We start from the raw sequence: 26,648 nt of genomic DNA, 5'->3' as shown, positions 1-26,648 counted from the left end.
AACCAGTCTAGATACAGGATAATCAATTTTATTAATTTTTTTTAAAAAAACTAGCTTTGATTCTATTGACCTTTCTCTCTCTCTCTCTCTCTCTGTGTGTGTGTGTGTGTGTGTGTGTGTGTGTGTGTGTGTGTGTTGTTTTCTATTTCATTGATTTCTGTTTTGGTCTTTGTTATTGTCTCTTTTCTCTTTGGGTTTAATTTTACTTTTTCTAAATTTTTCAGTTTAAAGCTTAGGTCATTGATTTAGACCTTTTTTCCCCTAATATGATTACTAATGATATAAATTTACCCCAAGCTCATTTTTAGAGGAAGCTCACAAACTTTAGTGTTTTTATTTTCATTCAGTTCAAAATATTTTCTGATTTTCCTTCTGATGTCTGCTTTGACCCATGGATTATTTAGAGCATGTTGACTTTTTATCATGGGTTTGGGGCAATTTTATTGTGATGTGTCATAATTTTCTTCACAATTCTTGCACTTTGAACTTTTCATAATTTACCAAATTTGCTAATTTTTTGATTTTTTGGCTACTTCTTCAAATATATTTTTGATCCTCTCCTCTTTCTCCTCTCCTTTGGGGACTGCTAACATATATATATATACATATATATGTATATGTATATATATGTATATATATATGTATATATATATATGTATATGTATATATATGTGTATATATATATGTATATATATGTATATATGTATATATATATATGTTAGGCAGCTTCAAGTTGTACTACTAGCTCACTGATGCACTCTGGATTTTAAAAATTCTCTTTGTTCTCTCTCTGTGTTTCATTTTGAATAGTTTTTGTTATACACTAATCTTTTCTTCTGCAATTTCTAATTTTCAGAAGATGAAGATTTGAGGTTTCTGCATCTTGATGTGTTAGGCCTTCCCACCTTCTGCTGGTTTTTTGAACATGTGTGTTGCCCATGGTGAGAACATGATCACTGTGCTTGTGCATAGATGCCTTTACTTTACCCTTCTTCACTTCCCATGACCTTTCTCTCTGCCTCTTTTCTCTGTCTCTCCATGCCAAATGAAAAACAGTAATTTCCTTCATTGGAGGAAACAAGTAAGAGTCTTAGGATTTCCAAGGGAATCCTAGCATTGTAAAGATCTTGAGGAAAGAGGCTGCAGGCCTGGCCAGAGGAAGAAAATCCACTTTGTTTGGAGTGGAGTTCTGCCACACTCATGTCAGATGACTTTCACATTTTAAAGATATTTCTTTATAACACTAAGACATTCTTTCTAAAAATTCAAGTGGGCTTGACTAAGCTGAGGGTTCAGAAAATGGAATATGAGACATGGGCTTTTTGTGGAAAACAAAGATTGAGAGGGAACTTCCCCATAGTAAAAGCAAAATGGGAAGTGCAGGGTGAGACCCTTTTACACAGAGTGGTGGAGAGAAAATAGAACACTGGAAAGAGTGGCCTAGATGCAGAGTGGCCTACAGAGAAAGAGCAGCCCTGTTTTTATTTCTCTGGAGTCTCCAAATGGATTATTCAAGAAGCATCCTGTGTAAAGAATTGAGTCAAGGAAAATATTCATATAACCAGCCTGAGTCAATGAGGCAGCGAGAGGGTGGTACACACATTGGTAATTATTTTGTACCAGCAACGCTTATTTCACTGAGGATATTTGAGCCTTCAAATCCTCTTCTCTAACAGCCATTTGTGACCCCAAGAGTTGTGTGGGACTTTTTCTTTTAAAACACCCTCCCTACATTTCCCATATACTCAGTTTAGCTCTCAGAGAAGGAGCTCAATTATAAAGACAGTGAAGACTCTTATCTGAAGTAGTTTTTGGATGTAAAGGAGAAGAGGGTGACTTCAGCAGGCTTTGTACAAAAATCAGGCTGAAGGCTTGTTATGGGTCTTTGTACCTCTTCTCTCTCCCTCCAGCTGCTGCCTGCCTCTTGCCTCTGTCCCTCAGGGCTCGCTGACTCTGCCTTAGTCCTGGGGCTGACTATGCAGTGGGCTCCTCACTTGTGGCAGTGTAATAGCAACAGAATGTGATTCTTGGGGTACCCCTTGGGGAGCTGAAGGTGGCTGTATTGATGGATCTGTTTTAGGACTCAGGAGAGAAGATGCACAGCCCCATCTTTATGCACAGCCTCATCTTCCAGGAGCCATGACTCAGAAGAAAAGGGTGCTTGGATTTTGTTGTAGCCATTTGCTTTGTGGAAATTAATGTTTACCATTTTATGTAAAAGATAGAATATGCATTAGGTCTTCCAACTGTTTATTTTTTAGCTTCCAACTGTATACGTTTATAGATTTTTAAACCAAGATGCTTTATATATATTTTTTGTGGAAGTATAAGTTTTATGGCACATGGTTTGTACTGTAAACTTTTTTTTCAACTTTATTTTAGATTAAGGGGGTACATATGCAGGTTTGTTTGATGTGCATATTGTGTGATGTTGCTGTTTTGGGTATGAGTGATCTTGTCACCCAGGTACTGAACATAGTACTCAACAGATTTTCAACACTTGCTTTCCCTCCTTCCTACATCTACTAGTTCCCAGTGTCTATTGTTGCCATTTTTATGTTCATGAGTACCCAACATTTAGCTCCCACTTATATCTGAGAAAATTCAGTATTTGATTTTCTGTTTCTGAATAAATTTCTTTAGAATAATAGCCTCCAGCTGCTTCCATGTTGCAACAAAAAAACATAATTTTATTCTTTTTATGGCTGCACAGTATTCCATGGTGTATATGTGCCACATTTCTAAAATCCAACCTTACACTCAGGTTACTACACTGATTTCATGTCTTTGCTATTGTACATAGTGCTGCAATAAACAAGTGAGTGCATGTGTCTTTTTGGTAGAATAATTTTTTAAAGATAAATACCCAGTAATGGGATTGCAGGGTAAAATGGTAGTTCTAAGTTCTTTGAGAAATCTCCAAACTGCTTTCCACAGTGGCTGAACTGATTTACATTCCTACCAGGAGTGTATAAGTTTTCTGTTTTTCCCACAGTTTCACCAACATATGTCTTTTGTTGACTTTTTAACAATATGCATTCTGACTGGTGTGAGATGATAGCTCACTGTGGTTTTGATTTGCATTGCTCTGATGATTAGTGATGTGGAGCATATTTTCACATTTGTTGGTGCTTGTAAGTTCTCTTTGGATAAGTATCTGTTCATGTTTTTGCACATTTTTAAACAGGCTTATTTGTTTTCTGCTTGTTTAATTGTTTGTGTTTCTTACAGATTCCAGAAATTAGCCCTTTATCAGATCCATAGCTTGCAAATATTTTCTTTCATTCTATAGATTTTCTGTTTACTCTGTTGATAGTTTCTTTTGCTGAGCAGAAGCTTTTTAGTTTAATTAAGTCCCACTTGTTAATGTTTGTTTTTCCAGAAATTGCTTTTGGAGACTTAGCCAAAAATTCTTTCCCAAGGCTAATATCAAGAAACCTATTTCCTAGGTGGCGTTGTAGAATTCTTATAATTTGAGGTCTTAAATTTAAATCCTTAATTGATCCCATGTTAATTTTTGTATATGGCCAAATGTATAGGTCTGGTTTTACTCTTCTGCATATGAGTAGCTGGTTATCCCAGCACCATTTATTGAATAGAGAGTGCTTTTTCCATTGCTTATTTCACCAGCTTAGTTAAAAATTAGATGACTGTAGGTGTGCAGGTTTATTTCTGAGTGTTGTATTCTGTTCTATTGGTCTGTGTGTCTGTTTTTGTACCAGTACCATGCTATTTTGGTTACTATAGCCTTATAGTATATTGGAAGTTAGACAGAGTGATGTTTCTTGCTTTCAGGCAAAGTTGATCCTGAGTCCCAGCCAACTGCTTAGTAGCTTTGGGGCAGTTATATAAACCTCATCTGCAAGAAAAAGCATAATAAAATTGATTGCATAAATGACGAATTTTTTTTGGCCAGGTGTGGTGGCTCACACCTGTAATCCCAGCACTTTGGGAGGCCGAAGTGGGTGGATCACCTGAGGTCAGGAGTTCCAGACCAGCCTGGCCAACATGGGGAAATACATCTCTACTAAAAATAGAAAAAATTAGCCAGGCATGGTGGTATGTGCCTGTAATCCCAGCTACTCTGGAGGCTGAAGCAGGAGAATTGCTTGAACCCAGAAGGCAGAGGTTGCAGTGAGCTCAGGTCATGCCATTGCACTCCAGCCTTGGTGACAAGAGCAAAACTGCATCTCAAAAATAAAAAAGATAAATATTTTAAAATTTCTTCTTGTATTAATACCCTTGGCAATGGCTTTTATAGTGGTTCCCATCAAGAGACAGATTCTGCTTCCCAAACCTTGAATCTTTCTTGCCTTATTTGCACAGGCCAAAGCTGTTCATATGACAGTGTGTCCCTTTGGTACCTAGGTTCAAACAGTTTTAGATGCTTCTGTTTTCTTTTTCAGAACCCTTTCATCTCTATTACAACAAGCCCATTTTAGCTTTCTGGAGGATAAAATAGCATGCTGAGAAAAGCCAAAGTGCCTCAGTTTATAGACAGCTCAGTCCCAGAAGCAGAGCCACCTAATTCACCAGCAGCTGAGCACTCATGTCTGAAGGAGCCAAGCTGAGCCCAGAACAGCCTTGCTGAGCCCAGCCTAAATTTCTAACCACCTCAATCATGAGCTAGTATGTTTTGAGATTGTTTGTTATGCAGTTATAGCTTACTAATGTATATATCCATTAAATACAGGATGCCAGGACAGATTGATTACAAATAACCTGCAAATGCTCGGCACCCTGTAAGTATTGATTTTCTTTTCCCTTTATTTAATAGATTTGTTGTAAGATGGTATTGAGTTACACAGAAGTGAGGCAGGAGAATAGGGTGTGGAGGCAGGGAACTTAAGGCCAATTTGTGCTGACTTCCTAAAAGAAAAAACACCAAGGTCTGGGGAAAGGGAACCTAAGACCAGTTAACGCCAACTTCCAACAGCTAAACCAAAAGAAAAAGAATGGCCGGGCGCGGTGGCTCACGCTTGTAATCCCAGCACTTTGGGAGGCCGAGATGGGCGGATCACGAGGTCAGGAGATCGAGACCATGGTGAAACCCTATCTCTACTAAAAATACAAAAAAATTAGTCGGGCGTGGTGGCGGGCGCTGTAGTCCCAGCTACTCGGAGAGGCTGAGGCAGGAGAATGGCGTGAACCCGGGAGGCGGAGCTTGCAGTGAGCCAAGATTGCGCCACTGCATTCCAGCCTGGGCGACTGAGCGAGACTCCGTCTCAAAAAAAAACAAAAAACAAAAGAAAAAGAACCCGTCCCCCCACACCAGAGTGGCAAAGGATCAAAGGCTACTCTCCCTACAACCCACCCCATTCCACCACTCCTCAGATGGAAAAGGAGAGTGCCTTGGAGTGGCCACAGGCTAAGCACAGGCCACCCCTTCATCTGCATAGGATGTCAATTCCTCTCGGTTTTTAATTAGCCACAGACCAAATCCTTCATCCAGATAAGGGTTAGCCAATAAGGACCCCAAAAGCTGTACTTCAAACCCAGAAAACTTTGTAACCAGGTCCTTGAGCCATTTGCTTGAGCCCACGCCCACCCTGTGGAATGCTTTCTCACTTTAATAAATTTCTACTTTCGCTGCTTCCTCCGGTGTTTTGTTCCTCTGTTACTTTCTGTGTTTTGTTCAATTCTTTGTTCAAAATGCCAAGGTCTGGACAACTCACACTTACGGCCTTCCTTCTGGAATGGAAGTGCAGGTAGATGTGGATGCAAGTGATTAGTGCTTAAACTCAGAGTGCCCCACACCACAGGAGAAAAATACACAGTTACAGCCTGACAATTAGGTCCAAAGATAAATAGGAAAACAAGAAGTTTGCCTTTAATCCATTCCCTCTACATCTAAACTTTGGAGGTCAAGGCTGCAAAGAGATCTGAAGACATCGTGTTCTCTCCTACTGGAGCCCCATCATTCTTTGTTTACTGTCTGATATTTAAAAGGAAAACAAACCTCTGAGAGAGGAGGGAGTCAGAGGCTGATTAGGCAGATAGAGAGGGAGGGTTTTGGGAGAGAAAAAACACCCACAGGACCGCACCAGCACTGCCCCTGTAGTTAGCAGGAAGAAACGTGGTTAAGAACTTCCTTATGCCAGGATTTTGCTCAGAAGGTATTTTTTTCAACTTAGGTGCAGGCGCAATAAATCAACCTAAATGTCCTAAACTTGGCCCAGCTTATTAGCATATCATACACAAGACATTAGCATTGTTGTTTTAGCACACCCCTTCCCCCCTTTCTCTGAGGTTTTGCTTAGGCACTCATGGGTAATAACTAAGATGGAGTCACTGTGGCCAACCCCAGGCATGCACAGATGCAACACCCTTAGTGGGGAACTTACCCCTCCCATTTAGGCAGAACCCACAGAAGACTTCCTTTTTCTTGCCCCATGAAAGACCCAGAACTCAGATGGGTGAGGTGGCTCATGCCTGTAATCCCAACACTTTGGGAGGCAGAGGCAGATGGATCACCTGAGATCAGGAATTCAAGACCAGCCTGGCCAACAACATGGTGAAACCCCATCTCTACAAAAATACAAAAAATTAGCTGGGCATGATGGTGGGTGCCTGTAATCCCAGCTACTCGGGAGGCTGAGGCGGGAGAATCACTTGAACCGGGGAGACAGAGGTTCCAATGAGCTGAGATCAAGCCACTGCACTCCAGCCCGGGCAACAGAGCAATACTCCTTCTCAAAAAAAAAAAAAAAAAGAAATTAGGCCCATTTCAGGCAACCTGCTTTCAGGTCTCCTTTTGCTGCTTAGAGCTTTCCTTTTGCTTAATAAATCCTACTCTGCCATACTCACTCTCTGGTATTGCCATGCTTCATTCTTCTTGGTCGTGGACGAAAGCCTAGACCTGGCTGAACTGAGGAAACCACCACATCTCTACAAAACAGCAACTGTGAGACTGTGGTCTTCATGTGGACACTCTCAGCTGGCAGCCCCTGCTCTCTCTAGGAGTACTGTCCCACCCACACTTGAGCCTGAGGAGAAAAGTTGGTAGAGAGGCTATTGCCTCACTTCCAGCAGAAAATACGTGTTCAGGCCCTCACTTCCCTGAGGTCAGAGCCCTCATGGCTGCACTCAATGTGGCAGCCACCTGCTATATGTAGCTACTGTGTACCTGGAATGTGGATGGTTTGAAGTAAAATGTGCTGCAAACAAAAAATGCACAGTGAGTTTAGAATTATACCAGAAATATATTTTACTTTTTTTATTATTATTATTTTGAGATGGAATCTTGCTCTGTCGCTCAGGCTGGAGTGCAGTGGTGCAATCTCGGCTCACTGCAAGCTCTGCGTCCCGGGTTCACGCCATTCTCCTGCCTCAGCCTTCCGAGTAGCTGGGATTACAGGTGCCTGCCACCATGCCTGGCTAATTTTTTTGTATTTTTATTTTTATTTTTTATTTTTTTTGAGACGGAGTCTTGCTCTGTCGCCCAGGCTGGAGTGCAGTGGCGCAATCTCGGCTCACTGCAAGCTCCGCCTCCCGGGTTCACGCCGTTCTCCTGCCTCAGCCTCTCCGAGTAGCTGGGACTACAGGCGCCCGCCACCACGCCTGGCTAATTTTTTTTGTATTTTTAGTAGAGACGGGGTTTCACCGTGGTCTTGATCTCCTGACCTCGTGATCCACCCGCCTCGGCCTCCCAAAGTGCTGGGATTACAAGCGTGAGCCACTGCGCCCGGACTTTGTATTTTTAATAGAGACGGGCTTTCACCATGTTAGCCAGGATGGTCTCAATCTCCTGACCTCGTGATCTGCCCACCTCAGCCTCTCGAAGTGCTGGGATTACAGGCGTGAGCCACCACGCCCTGCAAAATATACTTTATTTCTAATTATGTGTCCAGAATTGGTTCCTTCCGGTGGGTTCGTAGTCTTGCTGACCAAGAATGAAACCACGGACCTTCGTGGTGAATGTTACAGCTTTTAAAGATAGCACAGACCCAAAGAGTGAGCAGTAGCAAGGTTTATTGTGAAGAGGGAAAGAACGAAGCTTCCACAGCATAGAAGGGGACCCCAGTGGGTTGCCACTGCTGGCTGGGGTGGCCAGCTTTTATCCCACCTCCCATTTCCCCTTAATTGTCCCCTCCCATGTTCCGTTTTTGTCCTATCGGAGTGCCCTTTTTTCAATCCTCCCTGCAATTGGCTACTTTTAGGATCCTGCTGATAGGTGCATTTTACAGAGTGCTGATTGGTGCATTTTACAACCCCTTGCTAGCTACAGAGCACTGATTGGTGCGTTTTTACAGAGTGCTGATTGGTGCATTTTACAATCCTCTTGTAAGACAGGAAAGTTCTCCAAGTCCCCATTTTACCCAGGAAGTCCAGCTGGCTTCACTTCTCAATTATGTATTGATCACATATTAAAACAATAATATTTTGGCTATAGTAGGCTAAAATTATCACAGTTTCACTTATTTCTTATTATTTTTGATGTGGCTAATAAAAAATTGACAATTCACTAGTAGCTAATATTTTATTTTTTAGAGGATTACTTCCTTCTTAAAATCTCAGGTGTCCTACTCAAAAGACCAGAGGCCAGAAAGTTTATAAAACATTTAAATAATTGTCATTATATTGTTTCCGTTTGTGAACAGGTGTGTGAGTGCGTGCATGTGCACCTGTGTGTGTATGTGTGTGCATGTGCGTGTGTGTACAATTTATATTATCAATGGACTTAACCTTACACACCACAAGGTTAAAAAATGATCACTGTGCTGTACCAAGCCAAGCACAGAGATAAAACCCAGCCTGGCCCTGGCGTGGTGGCTCACGCCTTCAATCGTAGCATTTTGGGAGACCCAGGCGAACAGATAACCTGAGGTCAGGCGTTCAAGACCAGCCTGGCCAACATGGTGAAACCCTGTCTCTGCTAAAAATACGGAAATTGGCCGGGTGTGGTGGCGGGCACCTGTAATCCCAGCTACTTGGGAGGCTGAGGCAGGACAATCGCTTAAACCCGGGAGGCAGAGGTTGCAGAGAGCCGAGTTCACGCCACTGCACTCCAGACTGGGCGAGAAGAGCCAGACTCTGTCTCAAAAAAACAAACACAAAAACCTGCCTCAAAGTGCCTCGAGGCCAGAGCCTGTCACTCTCGCCTCATTCAGTGCAGTGTATGGTTGCAACTTCTGTCACTCAAGGTCTGAGGGCGGGAGACTTACAGCTCTATCCAATTAGGGCGCTGGATTGACAACTCCCGAATCAGGCGCGCAGCAGAGAGGGAGGGTGCGGCATCCGGGATCTGGCGCGGCCTTTGCCTGTAGCTCCAGCCAGAGCTCGGATAGGGCCTCATCGCCCTGCTCGCGCTCCTTAGAGAGGCCTCGGTGATTCTGCCACAGCCTCAGCCTCTGTCGCTCTGTGAACTGCCAGTATTGGATGATTCGTATCTAAGACTCTGGGACACTCCTGAAGTCGGGAAATGGTGAGTCTGCGGGGCAGGGCGTCCGGAGGCTGGGGAGGCCTCATCAGAACCAGCGGGAAATGGCGGCGATGGGACAAGTCTGTGAATGGAGTCGCCGCTCAGCCCTCTGTCCTCAGTCCCCTCCGGTGAGGGACCCGCGCTCCTGTCAGTCCCCGCACAGCGGCTCTGGCCCAGCGTGCAGCCCTCCTTGTGCAGCTCTGCGCCACTGGCCCTGCACTTTCCACAGGCTGTGGGGTGAGGAGGAGCTCATCTGGAAGACGCCGGCGGCTGCCTGCTCGGTGCCCGCGTGGGAGGAGCTGTGGTCCGGGATCCCGTGCCTACTTTACCCTGTTCAGAATGAGATCGAGGCCCCATGAAAACATGGAGTTCATGTGAGCAAACAGGACTTATTAATGGGACAGCTAGCTCCGCCGTGGCTGGTGGTTTGGGGTCTGCCAGCGGGTCTTGAAAGAAAGGCTTTTGTGAGGTGTGTGAGGAAGCGAAGCAAATCACCCGCCCCCCTCCAACTTGCCCACCAGTCCCCTTGCCCTGTGCGCCTCCTCCGCGTGGCTGTTCCAGAATAGGCTGGTGTCGGTTCGCATCTTTTAGAATACGCTAGTGTGGGTGCGCACGGCGCTTCTCTTAGTTCTGTGAGTAGTTCTGCCACAATATTGAACTTGAGCAGGGTGTGGGCGCCCCCTGGTTTGTAGGCAGGCGTTCAGAAACGAAGACCGGTGTCCAGAGGCAGGGACTGGCATCTGCAGGAGGGCAGCTGCAGGAAGAGCTCTGAGCTTGTGGGATCTGCGCTGACTCTGGGTGGTGTGGGAAGTGAGTTGCTGGACACCCAGTTGGGGTTGGAGCATTGACTGGTATTGAGGAAACTCCGCACGTTTTCTGTCAGAAGAATGATATGGCTGAGCCTGGGCTGGAGGGAGATGCCGGTGTCTGCGGGAGGCGCGGCCGGGTTCTGCACATGTGCTGTCCCGCTGGGCACTGTCCTGTTCCTCCAGGTCTCCTCCTCTGGAGAAAGGGGACTGGGAACTTAGAGGAAAGGAGTTCTAAGAAACATCCCTTCCCCACATCCTGCTGCCAGCCCCCACCCAATGCTAACCCACTCCTAAGCACGCCCACTGGGCATTCGCACGGCCACACCCATCCTAGGACAGGGTTCTACCCTCAGGAATTGTGCCCATGGCAGCTTTGCTCCTACAGTTTTCTGCCAAAAACACACGCAGTGCCCAGAAGACTCCTGGCTCATCTCAACCCCAGATCTGTTTAGCAGGAGCCCATTTCCTTCTCTAACCCAGGCTTCTGGACCACCTGATCTTAATCTTCTCTGCCTTTGTGGACTCAGGAATCAGAGCGCAGCCCTTCCTGGGCCTGTACCTGTAGCACAAACGAGTCCTTTCATCAGTTGTGCCCTGCCCCTACCCCAGGGCTCTTGATAGCTCCTTGCTGTCTTCTGCTTTTTCCTTCCCCACAAATCCTCTTTCCTGTGCACACAGTGTGCCCAAGTTCATCCCTTACGTGCCTAGAAGAATTCAGACGTTAGGGAATTCAAGACCATGCCTTAGACCTGGCTGTTGTAGGAGCAAATACAAATTAGAAAGAAGAGGCTTAATGATTTCTCTTTAGAATGAGGGAAGAATTTTTGCTCTTCTTCCTTTTCTTAAAGCATTTAGGTGGAAAATTTTTATAATTATTTTCACTGGTTTTTGAAATATATGTAAATCATTTTTATCAGTTAAATAGGTCATTTGTCTTTTTTGACTCAGACTTGTCTTTATCTAGGACTTGGGAACTATTGCTTTGAAATGTGAATAGCAAGAATATATCCCAGTTTCTGTAGGAGGGTGGGAGGCTGCCTTCAGCAGGTACCTGGCTCCACATTGCAAGTCTACGTCCTGTCATGAAGATGTGGGAAGTTTATTTTTCCTTTGAATATTACCAATTAGAAAACCCAGATTACCTCCCAAATTACTAGGTGAAATAATAAACTGTGTAAATGGTGCTTTCAAGTCTTCTACTTGAGAGCTAATAATGGTGACTTTTTTTCTGTGTTTGCAGTCTCTTAGTAAATTGCCTGTGATGCACATCACATTTTGATTTAATTATATAACAAAACATTTTCTTGCTGTTCTATTATGGTGGAAAATTTTTTTAGGATTGGAGATAATTTTTCTTTTTTCTTTTTTTTTTTTTTTTTTAAGACGGAGTCTTGCTCTGTCGCCAGGCTGGAGTGCAGTGATGCGATCTCGGCTCACTGCAATCACCACCTCCCAGGTTCAAGCGATTCTCCTGCCTCAGCCTCCCGAGTAGCTGGGATTACAGGTGCGCCACCACACTCAGCTAATTTTTTTGTATTTTTAATAGAGACGGGGTTTCACCATGTTGGCCAGGATGGTCTCCATCTTCTGACCTCATGATCTACCCACCTCAGCCTCCCAAAGTGCTGGGATTACAGGCGTGAGCCACCACGCCTGGCTGAAAATTTTTCTTTTAGTCATATTTTCCACACACTGTTTAGAAGTACCAGATGTTATATAAAAAGGGCCCACTAGGCTTCACTTGAGAGAAAAACCTTCATTCTCAGGATTCCAGCCACAACCCACAATTGTACGACAAAATGCAGCAAGGTGCTCCCCAAATCTGCCAACAAAATAGTCTCTCTATTTGGGATCTACAGTCCCTTCTAGAGCAGTTAGACTAGATTTCTACCAAAATAACTTTTAAGGACAACAATCAGTTATTTCACCTCCTTCAGTGCTCCTGTCATCTTCAGATCTGACACAGATTCAGAGATCATGGGGCCCATAAACCCAACCAGGATCATACATGTGCATTGATTAAACTCGAGAACTTCAATTCTCTCCCTCCTCCCTTTGCCCAAATGCCCACAAATGTGCATAGCTCACCAGCCCTCCAAGACCTAAATGTGCAATTCCAAATTCTGAATTTATTTTCTGGGATTTGAGAGAAGAAAAGAACTTTTATTTGAGAAATACCTGTTATTTTAATGATCAGACCCAGAGACTGGTTAAAATGAGACCACAGTGATGTACTGTTCCCATCTTTGAACTATTTGTCTTTTGAAATTGCTTGCTATTGGCACAAGTGGCATAAATTAACCTAATAATGCCACACTGGACACTATAATCCACACCCAATAGCTTAACAATGTATATAACCAATCACTAACCAATGTTACTTCTGTAAATAAGAATTCCTGACAACTTTCTATCCTGCCTTCCTTTTTGCCTTTACAAATATACTTGTAATTGGAGTGTATATTCAGGGTAGCTTTATACTCCAGGATTGCAATCTTCAAGCTTTGGCCCCAAAAAACTCTCTACTTATATTATGCTTATCCCAGTATTTCCTTTTAGGTCAAAATATTCTTAAGAATGTGTTGAAGGAGCCTCTGTGAGGTGATCTCTCCTCTGGTTTTACTCTGCTTACTCTAACCCCTAAGAATGTAGAGGCACATTGATCCCACCTAGAATCTGCATATAAAAGTGGGCCTCTGCCTGCGATTGCCAACACTGGAGCAGACTTTGGGTTTAAGACATACGAAAAACTCACAGAAGACATTTTCTGCATCATGAGAGGTCAATATAGACATCTTAAGCCCCATTTTTAGAGTGGAGCCCTTTGAGTTTTCCAGATCTTATTCAGTGACCTGCTACAGCTGTGTGAGAGGCTTCTGATGGGAACAGAATCCTGTGGCAGAATCTTTTAAGTGTAAACAAGCAACTTAGCAGTGGGAGGTAAGGCCACAAAATATCCAGAGCCTTAATGACAACCATAATCACAAGTGTGCCTTCCTCCTGTATACTGTGTTATGGGAGTAGAGTACTTTTGTCCTTCTTACCTCAGAGTTAGCTGATTAGGGACAGGGGATATCACATCTGGAGCCAAGATGTGCAGGTCCACCAGGACAGCTCCATTTTCTACTTGCACCCCACAAAGTCAGCCTGAGTGTCTCCTCCGTGGATCACTATGGTGGCATCAACCAAAGGTCACTGGGGACACTCTCACCAGCATCTTTGAGTAATGAGACATTTGAGGATGTCATGTGCAGACTGGGGTCAGTCTGACAAGGTCTAATTCTGCTCCCATTTCAGAGGAAGATAAGTGACTCATCCAGGTTTGTTCCTCCCCTCACAGAATCTCCTTGGTTTGTACCAAGATAAGAATTGCTCCAGTTTTCTGGTTCTTTGGTGAAAAATGAGGAATCTGGAGGCTCAAACTGATCAATAAGCTAATTGCTTCTATTTCATATGGTCATTAGAAAAAGACATAAAGCAGTCATGATCCCTACCATCAAGGAACTTGCAGTCTAGAGCACATGAATAAATGATTGAATTCGGCATCATGTGTTCAGTACAAAGATGGAAACTGTATGGAGACTTAAGCTTAATTTGTGTTACTTCCCTTTTATTGTTTTGTGAGTTTTGATGCCAGCATCTGATCAGCTGTTCATTGACAGAAGAGAAATTGTTGTTATTATTTGTATTGTTTTTACCTTGCTAAGAATAAATAATTAGCTTCTAATATAATTGGTCTAGAAAAACATAAGGGTTTTGGTTAAATTCCTTGTTACTGTGTGTTATAAAATAGAGAATTAGCTAAAATAGATTAAGATACAGAAACTCTGGGAATCAAATTTCTCTTGGGCAGGCTTGGAAAAGACAAAACTGAAAATACTTACGAGCATAGAGAGCAGATGCCTAGGGCCCACCTTCTGTCCCAACTCTGCCCAGATCCACCCTCTGCTGAACCTTGTCCAGGTCTGACCCCACACTGAAATCTCTCACAGAACTGCTTAGAGGAGATCAGAGTTTGGGGTGGCTACCCCTACTGCCTCTCCAGAGCTGGTATTCACAATTTCCTGAAACCCAAAAGCACATAAATGGGGAAAAGCAATATACTTTTGTGCCTTAAATTCTTTTTTATAAAATTAAAATCAGTGTTTCTAGAGACATCCTATCCAGCAACCTGTTCCCCATCTCTGCAGTTTCAGTGGTTTTTTCACAAGTCTCAAAATAACTACAAACACAAAAATAAAAAATTCCTCTGAATTGCACTTAACACTTCCTTTCTGTATCTGTCCCATCTATCTATATTGAGCTATTATTCTATGCATTAAAAAAAAAACAATGATAAGAAAACAGAAGAACAAATAGAAATGCTGGGGCCCTGCATTTAAATCCTGGGAAGTGTGGGACTACTTTTCAGGATGTTATAGTATTAACACACATAATGTGAACTTCCCAGCACACTGCTCCATGGCATACTTCTGAGCACATAGTACATGCTCTATAAAGATTGCATTAATGCATGTACACGTTTTTCAAATGCAGACTTACTCAGACTTGCCACCATCTTCCACCTCTGTAAACATTAAAGGGCTTGCAGAGAATGCCGTATTTCAAGATGATGATTGGTGGTCTTGTCTTCGGATGTAAAGTATTTGTGTTGTGATAAGGGTGTTGCAGTGAGGGACTCGTGCTGTGACTGCTTTTTCTAGCTGAGTGGTATAATGGGTCTAGGGGGAGGAGTGTCAGCAATAAGAAGACTTGCAATAACAGGAGACTTGCAATAAGAAGCTAATTCATGGGCCGTTTTCAAACCTGCAGCATGTTGTTAATTACAATGAGGCTTTGAATACCAAATAATTTATATGCATTTTGAACCTTAGAGGCAATGCTTGGCTGAGTGACTCTTAGCCCAGTCTTGCAGTAGAATCACATGGACAGTCTGAAGAGAAACCATAACGTGTGCCTTCCCCACAGATCCTGTCTGTTTTTCTGGGTGGAAAAATTCCTGTTTTTGGTTAGGCACGGTGGCTCACGCCTGTAATCCCAACACTGGGAGGCCGAGGCAGGCGGATCACGAGGTCAGGAGATCAAGACCACCCTGTCTAACACAGTGAAACCTCGTCTCTACTAAAAATACAAAAAAAAAAATTAGCCAGGCGTGGTGGTGGGCGCCTGTGGTCCCAGCTACTCAGGAGGCTGAGGCAGGAGAATGGCGTGAACCCGGGAGGCGGAGCTTGCAGTGAGCCGAGATCGCACCACTGCACTCCAGCCTGGTGACAGAGCAAGACTCCATCTCAAAAAAAAAAAAAAAAAAAAAAAAAAAAAAATCCTGTTTTTTTAAATTGAATTCCTCACGTGATTCTACCACAAGGCCAGGGTCAAGCATGAGGGTTTCCAGATACTTTAATGAGAAGTGAGTTCACCCTTTGTTCCAGGAGGTCACAGGGCCTGCTGTGCTTGGTTTTGGTAGGGGCAGGTCAGTGCAGCCTATACTTCCATTGCAGCAACAGAAATTGCTGGCATGCCCTCCTTTTTCCTCAGAGTTACAGAATAATTTAGAGAACATTACTGTGTTGAAAGTTATTTTGTCAGATAACTCCATTCAGTCTTGTAAGTCAGAACTAGTTCTCAACTCATTTCACCTGTAGTCAAATTAAGACCTCACAGCTGGGTGCAGTGGCTCATACCTGTAATCCCAGCACTTTGGGAGGCCATGGCAGGCGGATCACGAGGTCAGAAGTTGGAGACCATCCTGGCCAACATGGTGAAACCCTGTCTCTAATAAACAAAAATTAGCCGGGCATGGTGGCAGGTGCCTGTAATCCCAGCTATTCGGGAGGCTGAGGCAGGAGAATCACTTGAGCCTGGGAGGCGAAGTTTGCAGTGAGCTGAGACCATGCCACTGCACTCCAGCCTGGGCAACAGAGTGAGACTCCATATTAAAAAAAAAAAAAAACAAAAGAACTCTGTCACTTGATAAATATGTATTTTCAGGAACTCTTAACATTCAGGGATGTGGCCATAGAATTCTCTCCAGAAGAGTGGAAATGTCTGGATCCTGCCCAGCAGAATTTATATAGAGATGTGATGTTGGAGAACTACAGAAACCTGGTCTCCCTGGGTGAGGATAACTTTAATACATAATTCCTAATACTTTTTCAGAATTTCATTTTCTTCCTTTGTAGAATGTCTCTTGAGAGCTTCTGCTTTGCATAAATTAATTTCAGTTCCTTCACGAAAAAGTTGGGAGTTCGGTGGTATAAAAAATAAAATCTTTAGGATATTTCATCTTTACGTAAACCTTCTTTTGAGCTAATTTGTTTCCTTTGCTCTAGGCTAGTGGTAATTCTAGAAATTAATGATATAAAATAATTGTCTTTCACATCTTAACATGCAATTTGCACCACTTATTTTTGATTCAGTACTCAATAGTGGAACTTAAAGCCCACAGATTTAAAATACTTAAATATTCTAAAAATTCTGTCAGAAAACAATTTTTGCATTAATTTTCTAGAATATTCCCTAATTTCTCTATTCTACTTAGCATAGTACTAGGTTGGTAATTGGAGTATCCCCAGCAATAGTCATGTTAATTTTTTTTTAATAAAACAGGTGTTACTATCTCTAACCCAGACCTGGTCACCTGTCTGGAGCAAAGAAAAGAGCCCTACAATTTGAAGATACATGAGACAGCAGCCAGACCCCCAGGTAGGTGAGAGTGAATGGAGGAGAGGACACAGGCAAGGAGGCCAAAAGTCAAGAAGGAAGCCAGGCCTTAAAATGTAGTTTGGGAGGCTGAGAACTGTGGCTCACACCTGTAATTCCAGCACTTTGGGAGGCCGAGGCAAGTGGATCACCTGAGATCAGGAGTTCAAGACCAGCCTAGCCAACATAGTGAAACCCCGTCTCTACTAAAAATACAAAAATTAGCCAGCGTGGTGGCAGGCGCCTGTAATCCCAGCTACTTGGGAGGCTGAGGCAGAGAGAATTGCTTAAAAACCCAGGAGGCAGCCGAGGCAGGCAGATCATGAGGTCAGGAGATCAAGACCATCCTATCTAACACGGCGAAACTCCGTCTCTACTAAAAATACAAAAAGTTAGCCAGGCATGGTGGCAGGCGCCTGTAATCCCAGCTACTCAGGAGGCTGAGGCAGGAGAATGGCGTGAACCCAGGAGTTGGAGCTTGCAGTGAGCCGAGATCGTGCCACTGCACTCCAGCCTGAGCGACAGCGGGACTCCGTCTCAAAAAAAAAAAAAAAAAACCCAGGAGGCAGAGGTTGTGGTCGGCTGAGATCGTGCCACTGCACTCCAGCCTGGGCGACAGAGCGAGACTCAGTCTCAAAAAAAAAAAAAAAAAAAAAAAACCCAGGAGGCAGAGGTTGTGGTCGGCTGAGATCGTGCCACTGCACTCCAGCCTGGGCGATATAGAGCTAGACTCCTTCTCTAATAAATAAATAAATAAATAAATAAATGTAGTTTGGGAGGCTCTGTGACAAAGAAAATAATTTCTGAAAAGGCTGCATTTTTTCTCACAGGGTCATCTTCTGTCCCATGCTCTTAAATCTAAGAATTCTGTTTTTCCTTTAGTGATCTCCCTTCAAGTTTACAGGGAGTGCCAGTGTCCACTTTATCACTTACAAAGGGCTACATGATCTGACTGCTGTTCCTTGCTTTTGGAGACCTGGGAATATTTGTATTATTGAGGAGCTCTATGTTAAAGTTTTTCTTTTTTTCAAATATTGTTTTTGCATCATGTCTACAATGTGTAAGGTGACTAGTGGACATATTGGGATTTGGTTCAGAGATCCCAGGAACACCAGGGACAGATGTTGCAGATGTTGCATCTTTTCTGCTTAGTGATTTTTAATCCTATAGAGGTTGCAAATGTAATTCTACAAAAATTCTTACTCAGCAATTTTATCAGAACAATAAGCATTTTCCTAAATATGAAAAAATGTAATTTTATTTTACTTCAAAATGTTATTGTTTTAATATAAACTGAGATTTGTAATTTAAACTCTATTTTTGCAAGTTTTCAAATTATTTAAAGCATGGGTTTCCAACCTTTTGGCTTCCTTGGACCACATTGGAAGAAAAATTGTCTTGGCCACACATAAAATACAGTAACATGGCCAGGCACAGTGGCTCATGCCTGTAATCCCAGCACTTTGGGAGAGCAAGGGCCCAGCACTTTGGGAGAGCAAGGGGGGCAGATCATGAGGTCAAGAGTTAGAGACCAGCCTGGCAAGCATGGTGAAACCCCATCTCTACTAAAAATACAAAAATTAGCCGGGCATGGTGGTGCGCACCTGTAATCCCAGCTACTTGGGAGGCTGAGGTAGGAGAACTTCTTGACCCTGGGAGGTGGAGTTTGCAGTGAGCCGAGATCGTGCCACAGGCACACAAGCGTGGGCAACAGAGCAAGACTCCATCTTAAAAAAAAAAATATATGGTGACACTAATAATAGCTGATGGGTTTAAAAAAAAAAAGGTTTGTGAATAATTTTTGTGATATCCACCACCACAGATAAGTAAAAATGTCCTCACATTCAAAGGGTTGTGGCCACCACTGATTTAAAGTATCTACTCACCTTCTGGATTTCTTAAACGCGCTATGTCATTAACCAGCTTAGAACATTGCTAAGTGTATAGGAAGCTCTCAATTGTTACCTTATTTCTTAATAACTATTATCTTTTAATCTTGTCTTTTTTAGTAGGAAGCCTACTGGAATTCTGTTATTGAGATCTATCTATATATAAAAATGTGTGTCTCACACACATACACATACCTATATAAGTTATATATGTGTATAATAAATTCTTACTTAACTTTCCTGATAGGTTCTTGGAAACAGTAAGTGAAGCAACATATTAAGAAAACTAATTTTACCAGAGTTTAATTAATACAAGAGTTATGTTTGCATGACATATAGCAATATTGTTCATTTAAAGATGCAGTTTTCATGAACCTATTTTGGACATAAAGTGAGGACTTACTGTACATATATGTGTGAGCTGGATTTTTCTGATAAATAAAAATTATATAATTATTTAATGTGTACAGTGTAATGATTTGATATGTATATAAGTTGTAAAATAAAATATAGTCAAGTTGATGAACAATCTGTTACCTCAGGTAGATAACCAGTTTTTTTTGTAGAAAGAACACTTAAGGTCTACTGTTGTAGCAAATTGTAAGCGTACATTACAGTATTACTAACTATGAACAATGCTATTTTGCTGATCTAATGCTGAATGTACTTTAGATTTTTCAGTTATTCAACTTACAACTAAAAATTTGTACTCTTTGAACAACATCTCCTTATTTTCCACCCTCAGGCACTAACAATCACCATCAATCAATGTTAAAGTTTTTTTGTTTTGTTTTGCTTGTTTTATTTTGTTTTTGAGATGGAGTCTCGCTGTCACCCAGGCTGGAGTGCAGTGGCACCATATCTACGCACTGCAAGGTCTGCCTTCCGGGTTCACGCCATTCACCCCCTTCAGTCTCCCAAGTAGCTGGGACTACAGGCACCTGCCACCATGCCCGGCTAATTTTTTCTATTTTTAGTAGAGATGGGGTTTCACCGTGTTAGCCAGGATGGTCTCTATCTGACCTCGTGATCCGCCCGCCTCGGCCTCCCAAAGTGCTGGGATTACAGGCATGAGCCACCGTGCCTGGCCAATCAGTGTTAAAGTTGTTTAAGGTTACACTTAAGTTTCACAATTGTGTTTTCTATTACTGTGAAAAATGACACTAAAATTTTCACACTGAATATATAGATCACTTATGATAATACGGTACTTTGACAATATTATTCTAATGGAATATGTTTCCATTTATTTGTGTCTACTGCAATTTCTGTCATTAATATCTTATTGTATTTAGTGCATACATATTTAATCTCATTGGTTGAATTTACTTTGATTAAATTTTATATTTTTAAATTATTGCAAATGAAAATTGTTTCTTCTTTTTTTTTTTTCTTTTGGAAAGTTTGTTGTTACTATTTGGAAATGCAACAAATATTTTTATGTTGGGCCAGGTCCAGTGACTCATTTCTGTAATCCCAGCACTTTCAGAGGCCAAGACTGATGGATCACTTGAGCATAGGAGTTTAAGATGAACCTGGGCAACAGAGTATTAACTCTGAAAATCTGAGACAGGTCTCAGTTAATGTAGAAAGTTTATTTTGCCGGCCAGGCATGGTGGCTCACGACCGTAATCCCAGTACTTTGGGAGGCTAAGGTGGGTGGATCATGAGGTCAAGAGATAGAGACCATCCTGGCCAACATGGTGAAACCCCATCTCTACTAAAAATACAAAAATTAGCTGGGCGTGGTGGCACGTGCCTGTAGTCCCAGCTACTTGGGAGGCTGAGGCAGGAGAATCGCTTGAACCCAGGAGGTGGAAATTATAGTGAGCTGAGATTGCACCACTACTCCAGCCTGGAGACAGAGCGAGACTCTTGTCTTAAAAAAAAAATAAAAATAAAAAAGTTTATTTTGTCAAGGTTGAGGACACGTGCCCCTGACACAGCCTTAGGAAGTCTTGATAACATGTGCCCAAGGTGGTTTGGGCACAGCTTGGTTTTACGCATTTTAAGGAGACATGAGACTTAATATATGTAAGATGTACATTGGTTCCATCCTGAAAGGCAGGACAGCTCAAGCAGGGATGGGGTTTCTAGATCACAGGTACATGAGAGACAAACTGCTGCATTCTTTTGAGTTTCTGATTTGCCTGTCCAAAGGAGGCAATCAGATGTCCGTTTATCTCAGTGAGCAGAGGGATGACTTTGAATAGAATGGGAGGCAGGTTTGCCCTTAGGCAGTTCCCAGCTTGACGGTTTAGCTTAGAGATTTTGGGGGCCCCAAGAGTTCCAAGATTTATTTTCCTTTCACAAGATTATGTATCCTGATGCTTTAATGAATGCATTTATTGAGTTTTTGTTGATTTACTCTAGAGTTATATGTATACATATATATATATGCATGATTATATAATCTACAGACAGTAATGTTTTTACTTCTTTCCCAAAGCTGGAGAGCTTCGTTCTCCTTTTCCTTGCCTAATTGTTCTCATACAAATTTTTAGTAATGTGTTAAGATAGAAGCTGTGGCCCTGGAGGCAGGCCTGCAGATCTTGGCCTCAGCTGTGGTCTTTGAAGCAGCCCTGTGTCTGTACATTTGAAGGATCTAATAATGATTACAATTGTCATCATTGTTATTACAATTTGGCAGGTAAAGAACTCCTTTTGTTCTGTCCTACTGCTGATGAGATTACCTCTGCTTTTGATGTTTGTGTTACCAGAGATTTGGACAGTCATGGATTCTTTCTGGGCCCTGGAAAGATGAAATTTCCTTGAGGACATTAATCTGTATGGCATGCAGTAAGGTAGGGTTTTGACGTTTGTCTGCATATGATAGGCCAAGTACCAGGTGTATGAATGGGTTTGGCTTCTACTGACTACCAGGGAACAGTTTTCACAGGTCTCTCTGAGTCCCTGAGTGTGTACAACTGGCCATGTACTGTGGCTGTGAGGGCTAGAACTGAGTCACAGGGCTGCTTCAGGGACCATAGCTGAGGCCAAGATCTGTAGGCCTGCCTCTGGGTCCATGGCTAGGTGTGTCTCCTTGCAAGTCTCTTGATAGGAAGGACCACTTGTGTATTGTAGCTGAGAGGAGTTTGAGACAAGTTGCAGAACTGCTTCAGCATCCTTAGTAAAACCAAGCTTAGTGTGCCATGTTTTATCTGCAGCCATGTCTATGGGCTCTTGAGTTGGCCGCCTGGGTGGGGGCCTGCTTTTTCCAAATATCCCTACTTTATCTTTGGCTCCACTGAGGTTTCACAACCCTAACCAAAGGCAAGCACCTTTCTACTTATGTTTTCTGTGAGTTTACTACTTAAGATATGTTACCTAAGTGGAATCATACACTGTCACTTTGTTAGTGTCTTATTTCACTTAAAATAATGGCTTTAAGATTTATCCTTATTGTAGCATCTGACAAGATATTTTCATTTGAAGCTAAGGAATATTTCATTGTATGTATAAGCTGCATCTTTTTAAATCATTCATCTGTTAAGGGACATTTCAGTTTTTTTTTACTTTTTGACTTTTTAAATGATATGGTTTGGATCTGTGTCCTCATTCAAATCTCATGTCAAATTGCAATCCCTAATGTTGGAGGTGGGGCCTGGTGGGAGGTGGTGGGATGATAGGGTTGACTTCTCATGAATGGTTTAGCACCAACCCCTTTGGTACTGTCTTTGGAATAGTGAGTTTATTCTCCTGAGATCTCATTTTTTAAAAGCATATGGCACCTCTCCTTTCACTGTCTCTTACTCCTGCTCCCACTATGTGAGGTGACTCTTTGTTTGCTTTCTCCCATAATTGGAAGCTTTTTGAGACCTCCCTAGAAACAGAAGCTGCTATGTTTCCTGTACAGCCTGCAGAACCATGAGCCAATTAAACCTTTTTCTAAAAAAAAAAAAATTACCTACTCTCAGGTATTTATAGCAATGCAAGAATAAACTAATACAGTGAATATTGCTGCAGTAAACATGAATGTGCAAATATTTCTGTCAGATATACTTTGCATATTTTGAATAAGATGCTCAGAAGTAGAATTAGTGGGTCATAGAATAACTTCTTTTTTTTTTTTTGGAGGAATCCCTATACACTTTTTAGGGGGCTGCATCACTTTCTTTCCACCAACAGTGCACAAGGGTTTCAATTCATCTAGATTCTTGATAATTGTTATTTATTGTTCGCTTGATATTGGCCATTCCAATTAATACACGATAATACCTCATTGTGGTTTTGCTTTACATTTTTCTAAAGATTAAAAATTTTTTCAATAATTGTTAGCTATGTGTATTTATTCTTTGGAGAAACATTTTCATCTCCTGTTCATTTGTTAATCATGTTACTTACTCTTTGTTGATTTTTTGGAGTTTATTCTGGGTGTTAACTTCTGTCAAATGTATGCTTTTTAGTTTTTTTTTTTGTTAGTTGGGACTCTAAATGTTTATTTTGATGTGCAGAGATAAATTTAGTGCAGTCCCATTTTTCTGTGTTTTTAAATTTCTTACTCATGTAGTTGATGTTATATGCAAGAAAACATTGCCAAGACCAATGTCATAATCTTTCTTCCTGTATTTTCTTCCAAAAATTGTAGAGTTATGCTTCTTACATTTAAATATTTAATTTATTCAAGATAGTTTTTGTATATGGTTCAGAATTTTAAATTTTTATGAGTACACAGTAGCTTTTTGTATCTATAGGTTACATGAAATATTTTGATGTAGGCATGAAATGCATAAAAATCTTATCAGAGTAAATGGGTATTCATTACCTCAAGTGTTTATTCTTTGTTTTACAGACAACCTAACTACATTTTGTAGTTATTTTAAAATGTACAATTAAATTGCTTTTGACTATAGTCATTCTGTGTACTAGCAACTACTAAATCTTATTCTTTCTAATTATTTTTCTACCCATTAATCTTCCCCACTTCCCCCAATCCCCCACTACACTTTCCAGCCTCTGGTAACAATCCTTCTGCTCTCTATCTCTATGAATTAGTTGAATTTTAGCTCCAGCAAATGTGTGAGAACATGCAACATTTGCCTTCATGTGCCTGGCTTATTTTTCTTAACATAATTACCTCTAGTTCCATCCATGTTGTTGAAGATGATGGGATCTTGTTCTTTTTTATGATTGAAAAGTACTCTGTTATGTATGTGCACCACATTTACTTTGTCCATTCATGTAAGGGACATTTAGGTTGCATCTAAATTTTGGCTAATGTGAACACTCTTGCAGTAAAAATGGAGGTGCAAATATCTCTTTGATGTCCTGATTTCCTTTCTTTTATGTACATACCTAGCAATGGGATTGCTGGATAATATAGTAGCTTTATTTTTCATTTTTTGAGGAACTTCTAAACTGTTCTCCATAGTCATTGTACTAATTTACATTCCCACCAAGAGAGTACTAGAGTTCACTTTCACTTTTCTCCACATCTTCACCAGCATTTATTAATCGCCTGACTTTTGGATAAAAGCCATTGTAACTGGGGTGAGATAATATCTCATTGTCGTTTTGATTTGCATTTCTCTGATGATAAATGATGCTGAGCACCCGGTCTTATGGCTTTTTGTTATTTGTAGGCTCTCTTTTGAGAAATGTGTATTCAAATTTTTTGCTTATTTATCATCAGATTTTATCCTATAGAGCTGTTTCTGTGCCTTATGTATTCTTGTTATTAATTCCTTATGGCAGTTTCCAGATATTTTCTCCCATTTTTGTGTGTTGTCTCTTCACTTTGTTGACTGTTTCATTTGCTGTTTAGAAGCTCTTTAACTGATGTGATTCCATTTGTTCATTTTTGTGTTGGCTGCCTGTGCTTATGGGGTATTATTCAAGACATCTTTGTCCAGTTTAATTTCCTGGAGAGTTTCACCAATGTTTTTTTGTAGTAGTTTCATAGTTTGATGTCTTAGATTTGTCTCTAATCTGTTTTGATTTAATTTTTTTTGGATGGCAGGATATAGGGGTCCAGTTTCATTCCTCTGAATATGGATATTCAGTTTTTGTAACATAATTTGTTGAAGAGACTCCCCCATTATATTGAGGCAGGAAAATAGGGTCTGGAGGCAGAAAACATAAGACCAATTCACACTTCACCTATAACAGGAAATATCCTTTCCATAGGGCATAGGCCATGAATAACTTTGTAACTTTATTTCATGCTCTCCATTTACATAGGGCATACTAGTGGGTATTTAAGCTCCCAAAACTTCTGTAATGGAGCCTTTGAGCCCCTACGCTTGGGCTTTTTCCCACACTGTGGAGTGTACTTTCATTTTCAATAAATCCCTTCTTGCCTTCCTTGCTTTGTGCGTTTTGTCCAATTCTTTGTTAAAGACATCAAAGACCTGGACCACATACAACTGGTAATGTATATTTTGGTGAGCCAGCCAGGAGGAAGAAGTAGGCCCAAAGTTTGGGATTCGTTTTTCTCCCTTTCCTTTCTGCTCCATACAGGGGCTTTCTCTTTTCCTTTCCAACTTGGAACCCTTGGTGGGTAGCACCTAAACGTGGAGGCACCTGCAGGTTTCTGGCTGTGGCCTATGAAACTAATGGGTTTCCTTGCGGAGAAGCCTGACTGCCACCTCCTGGTTCACTTAAGGAACCTGGGTCTCTTTCATTTTTCTTTTTCCTTTATTTCTTTCTCAGTCTTTAAGTGGCTGTTTATAATTGTCCTGCCCAGAGTGGGGAATGTTTTTCTTTTCTCTTTTCTGCACGTGGTTCCTGATCCCTATGTGTGGCGCAGTTCAGAACAAACTTTCACATGTTTCAAGGGACTTAAACCTTCTTACGCTAAATTCGTCCCTTATCGTACTCAACTGGCTAAGGAACAAAAAGGCCCAGCCGGCATCCAGTTCTCATTACAGTTCATGGCTATTTTTATAAAGCTTATAATATGCTCTGGAGGTGCCCACCTAAGGTCAGAGACATCTGACACTAACATTGGATCCACAGGAGGATACTCTGTGGATCCTGCGGACCTCAACCTTCCCAAAGGGGACGTTCTTGGCAGAGGTTCCGAGGTCTGGTACTAAACCCTCCTTGGAATTTTCTATCATAGTTGCAATGCTGTTTGGCCCCAACATTGTTTGGAATCTGGAGTTTACTGTTGAATGGAAAAGTAGAATGGCATTGTATGTGTGCAGGCTTTTGTGCTGTGGTTCCAAGCAGGGGGCCTGGTTAATGTGTGATGTGCTCCTTTGGTATGGTTTGGCCCCAGTGCTCTTTGGATTCTGGGGAGGTTTGGCCTTTAAAAATCAAACTGCCATGGAGACTGCTTTATCCAAAATTTTGATTCACAGCCTTCATTGGATTATCTACTGGGGCAAAGTAAAACCAGCAAGTTTCTGTTGCTATCTCATGGCTAAGGTTCCAAGCTATTGAGTCTTCATTTATGTGTGTGTATACATGTCTAGATGTCTTTATTTGCATGTACACTTACTGTTATATGTTATATCTACCAAATTGGCTTATAAGTAAAAGAGCGCTCATACATTAAGTCTAAGCAATTTTCAAGTTCATGTGACTTAAAGTATAACTTTACTAAACAAGCTAGCTTTAAAATTATTGGTGGAATAAAAATAGAAATGCCTTCATAGTTGTCAGCATACATTTTATCTGAATTTTATGTTTGTCTTTGCTAAATATTTTTCAATGTCAGTGTTAATTCAAGCTGGGAGCTGCTTAGGGTGAGCCTGCCTTCCATTCTATCCCAAGTCACACTGAGATAAATGCGTATCTGATTGCTTCCTTTGGAAAGGCTAATCAGAAACTCAAAAGAATGCAACTGTTTGCCTCCCACCTACCTGTAATCTGAAAGCCCCCAAG

The 26,648-nt window shown here is 41.7% G+C and overlaps 1 protein-coding gene across 2 annotated transcripts in view; it reads left to right on the top strand.

The window, feature by feature from the left end:
- The first annotated feature begins 9,236 nt into the window (after nt 1–9,236).
- The window catches only part of LOC100601934 (zinc finger protein 718), a 28,962-nt gene continuing 11,550 nt past the window's right edge, over nt 9,237–26,648 (top strand). The window contains exons 1-3 of one of the 2 annotated variants that reach the window (XM_030801123.1): nt 9,237–9,424; nt 16,219–16,345; nt 16,837–16,932. In XM_030801123.1, the coding sequence (XP_030656983.1) occupies nt 9,422–9,424; nt 16,219–16,345; nt 16,837–16,932 (226 nt within the window). In that variant the 5' untranslated portion in view covers nt 9,237–9,421. Of the gene's footprint in view, nt 10,054–16,218; nt 16,346–16,836; nt 16,933–26,648 lie in introns of both variants that reach the window. The other variant, XM_030801124.1, reaches the window with a different exon arrangement.

Source organism: Nomascus leucogenys, chromosome 20 (genome assembly GCF_006542625.1).
Source record: "Nomascus leucogenys isolate Asia chromosome 20, Asia_NLE_v1, whole genome shotgun sequence".
Taxonomy (NCBI): domain Eukaryota; kingdom Metazoa; phylum Chordata; class Mammalia; order Primates; family Hylobatidae; genus Nomascus; species Nomascus leucogenys.
The sequence above is the reverse complement of the archived record's forward strand: the minus strand, read 5'-3'. Positions and strand labels throughout refer to the sequence as shown.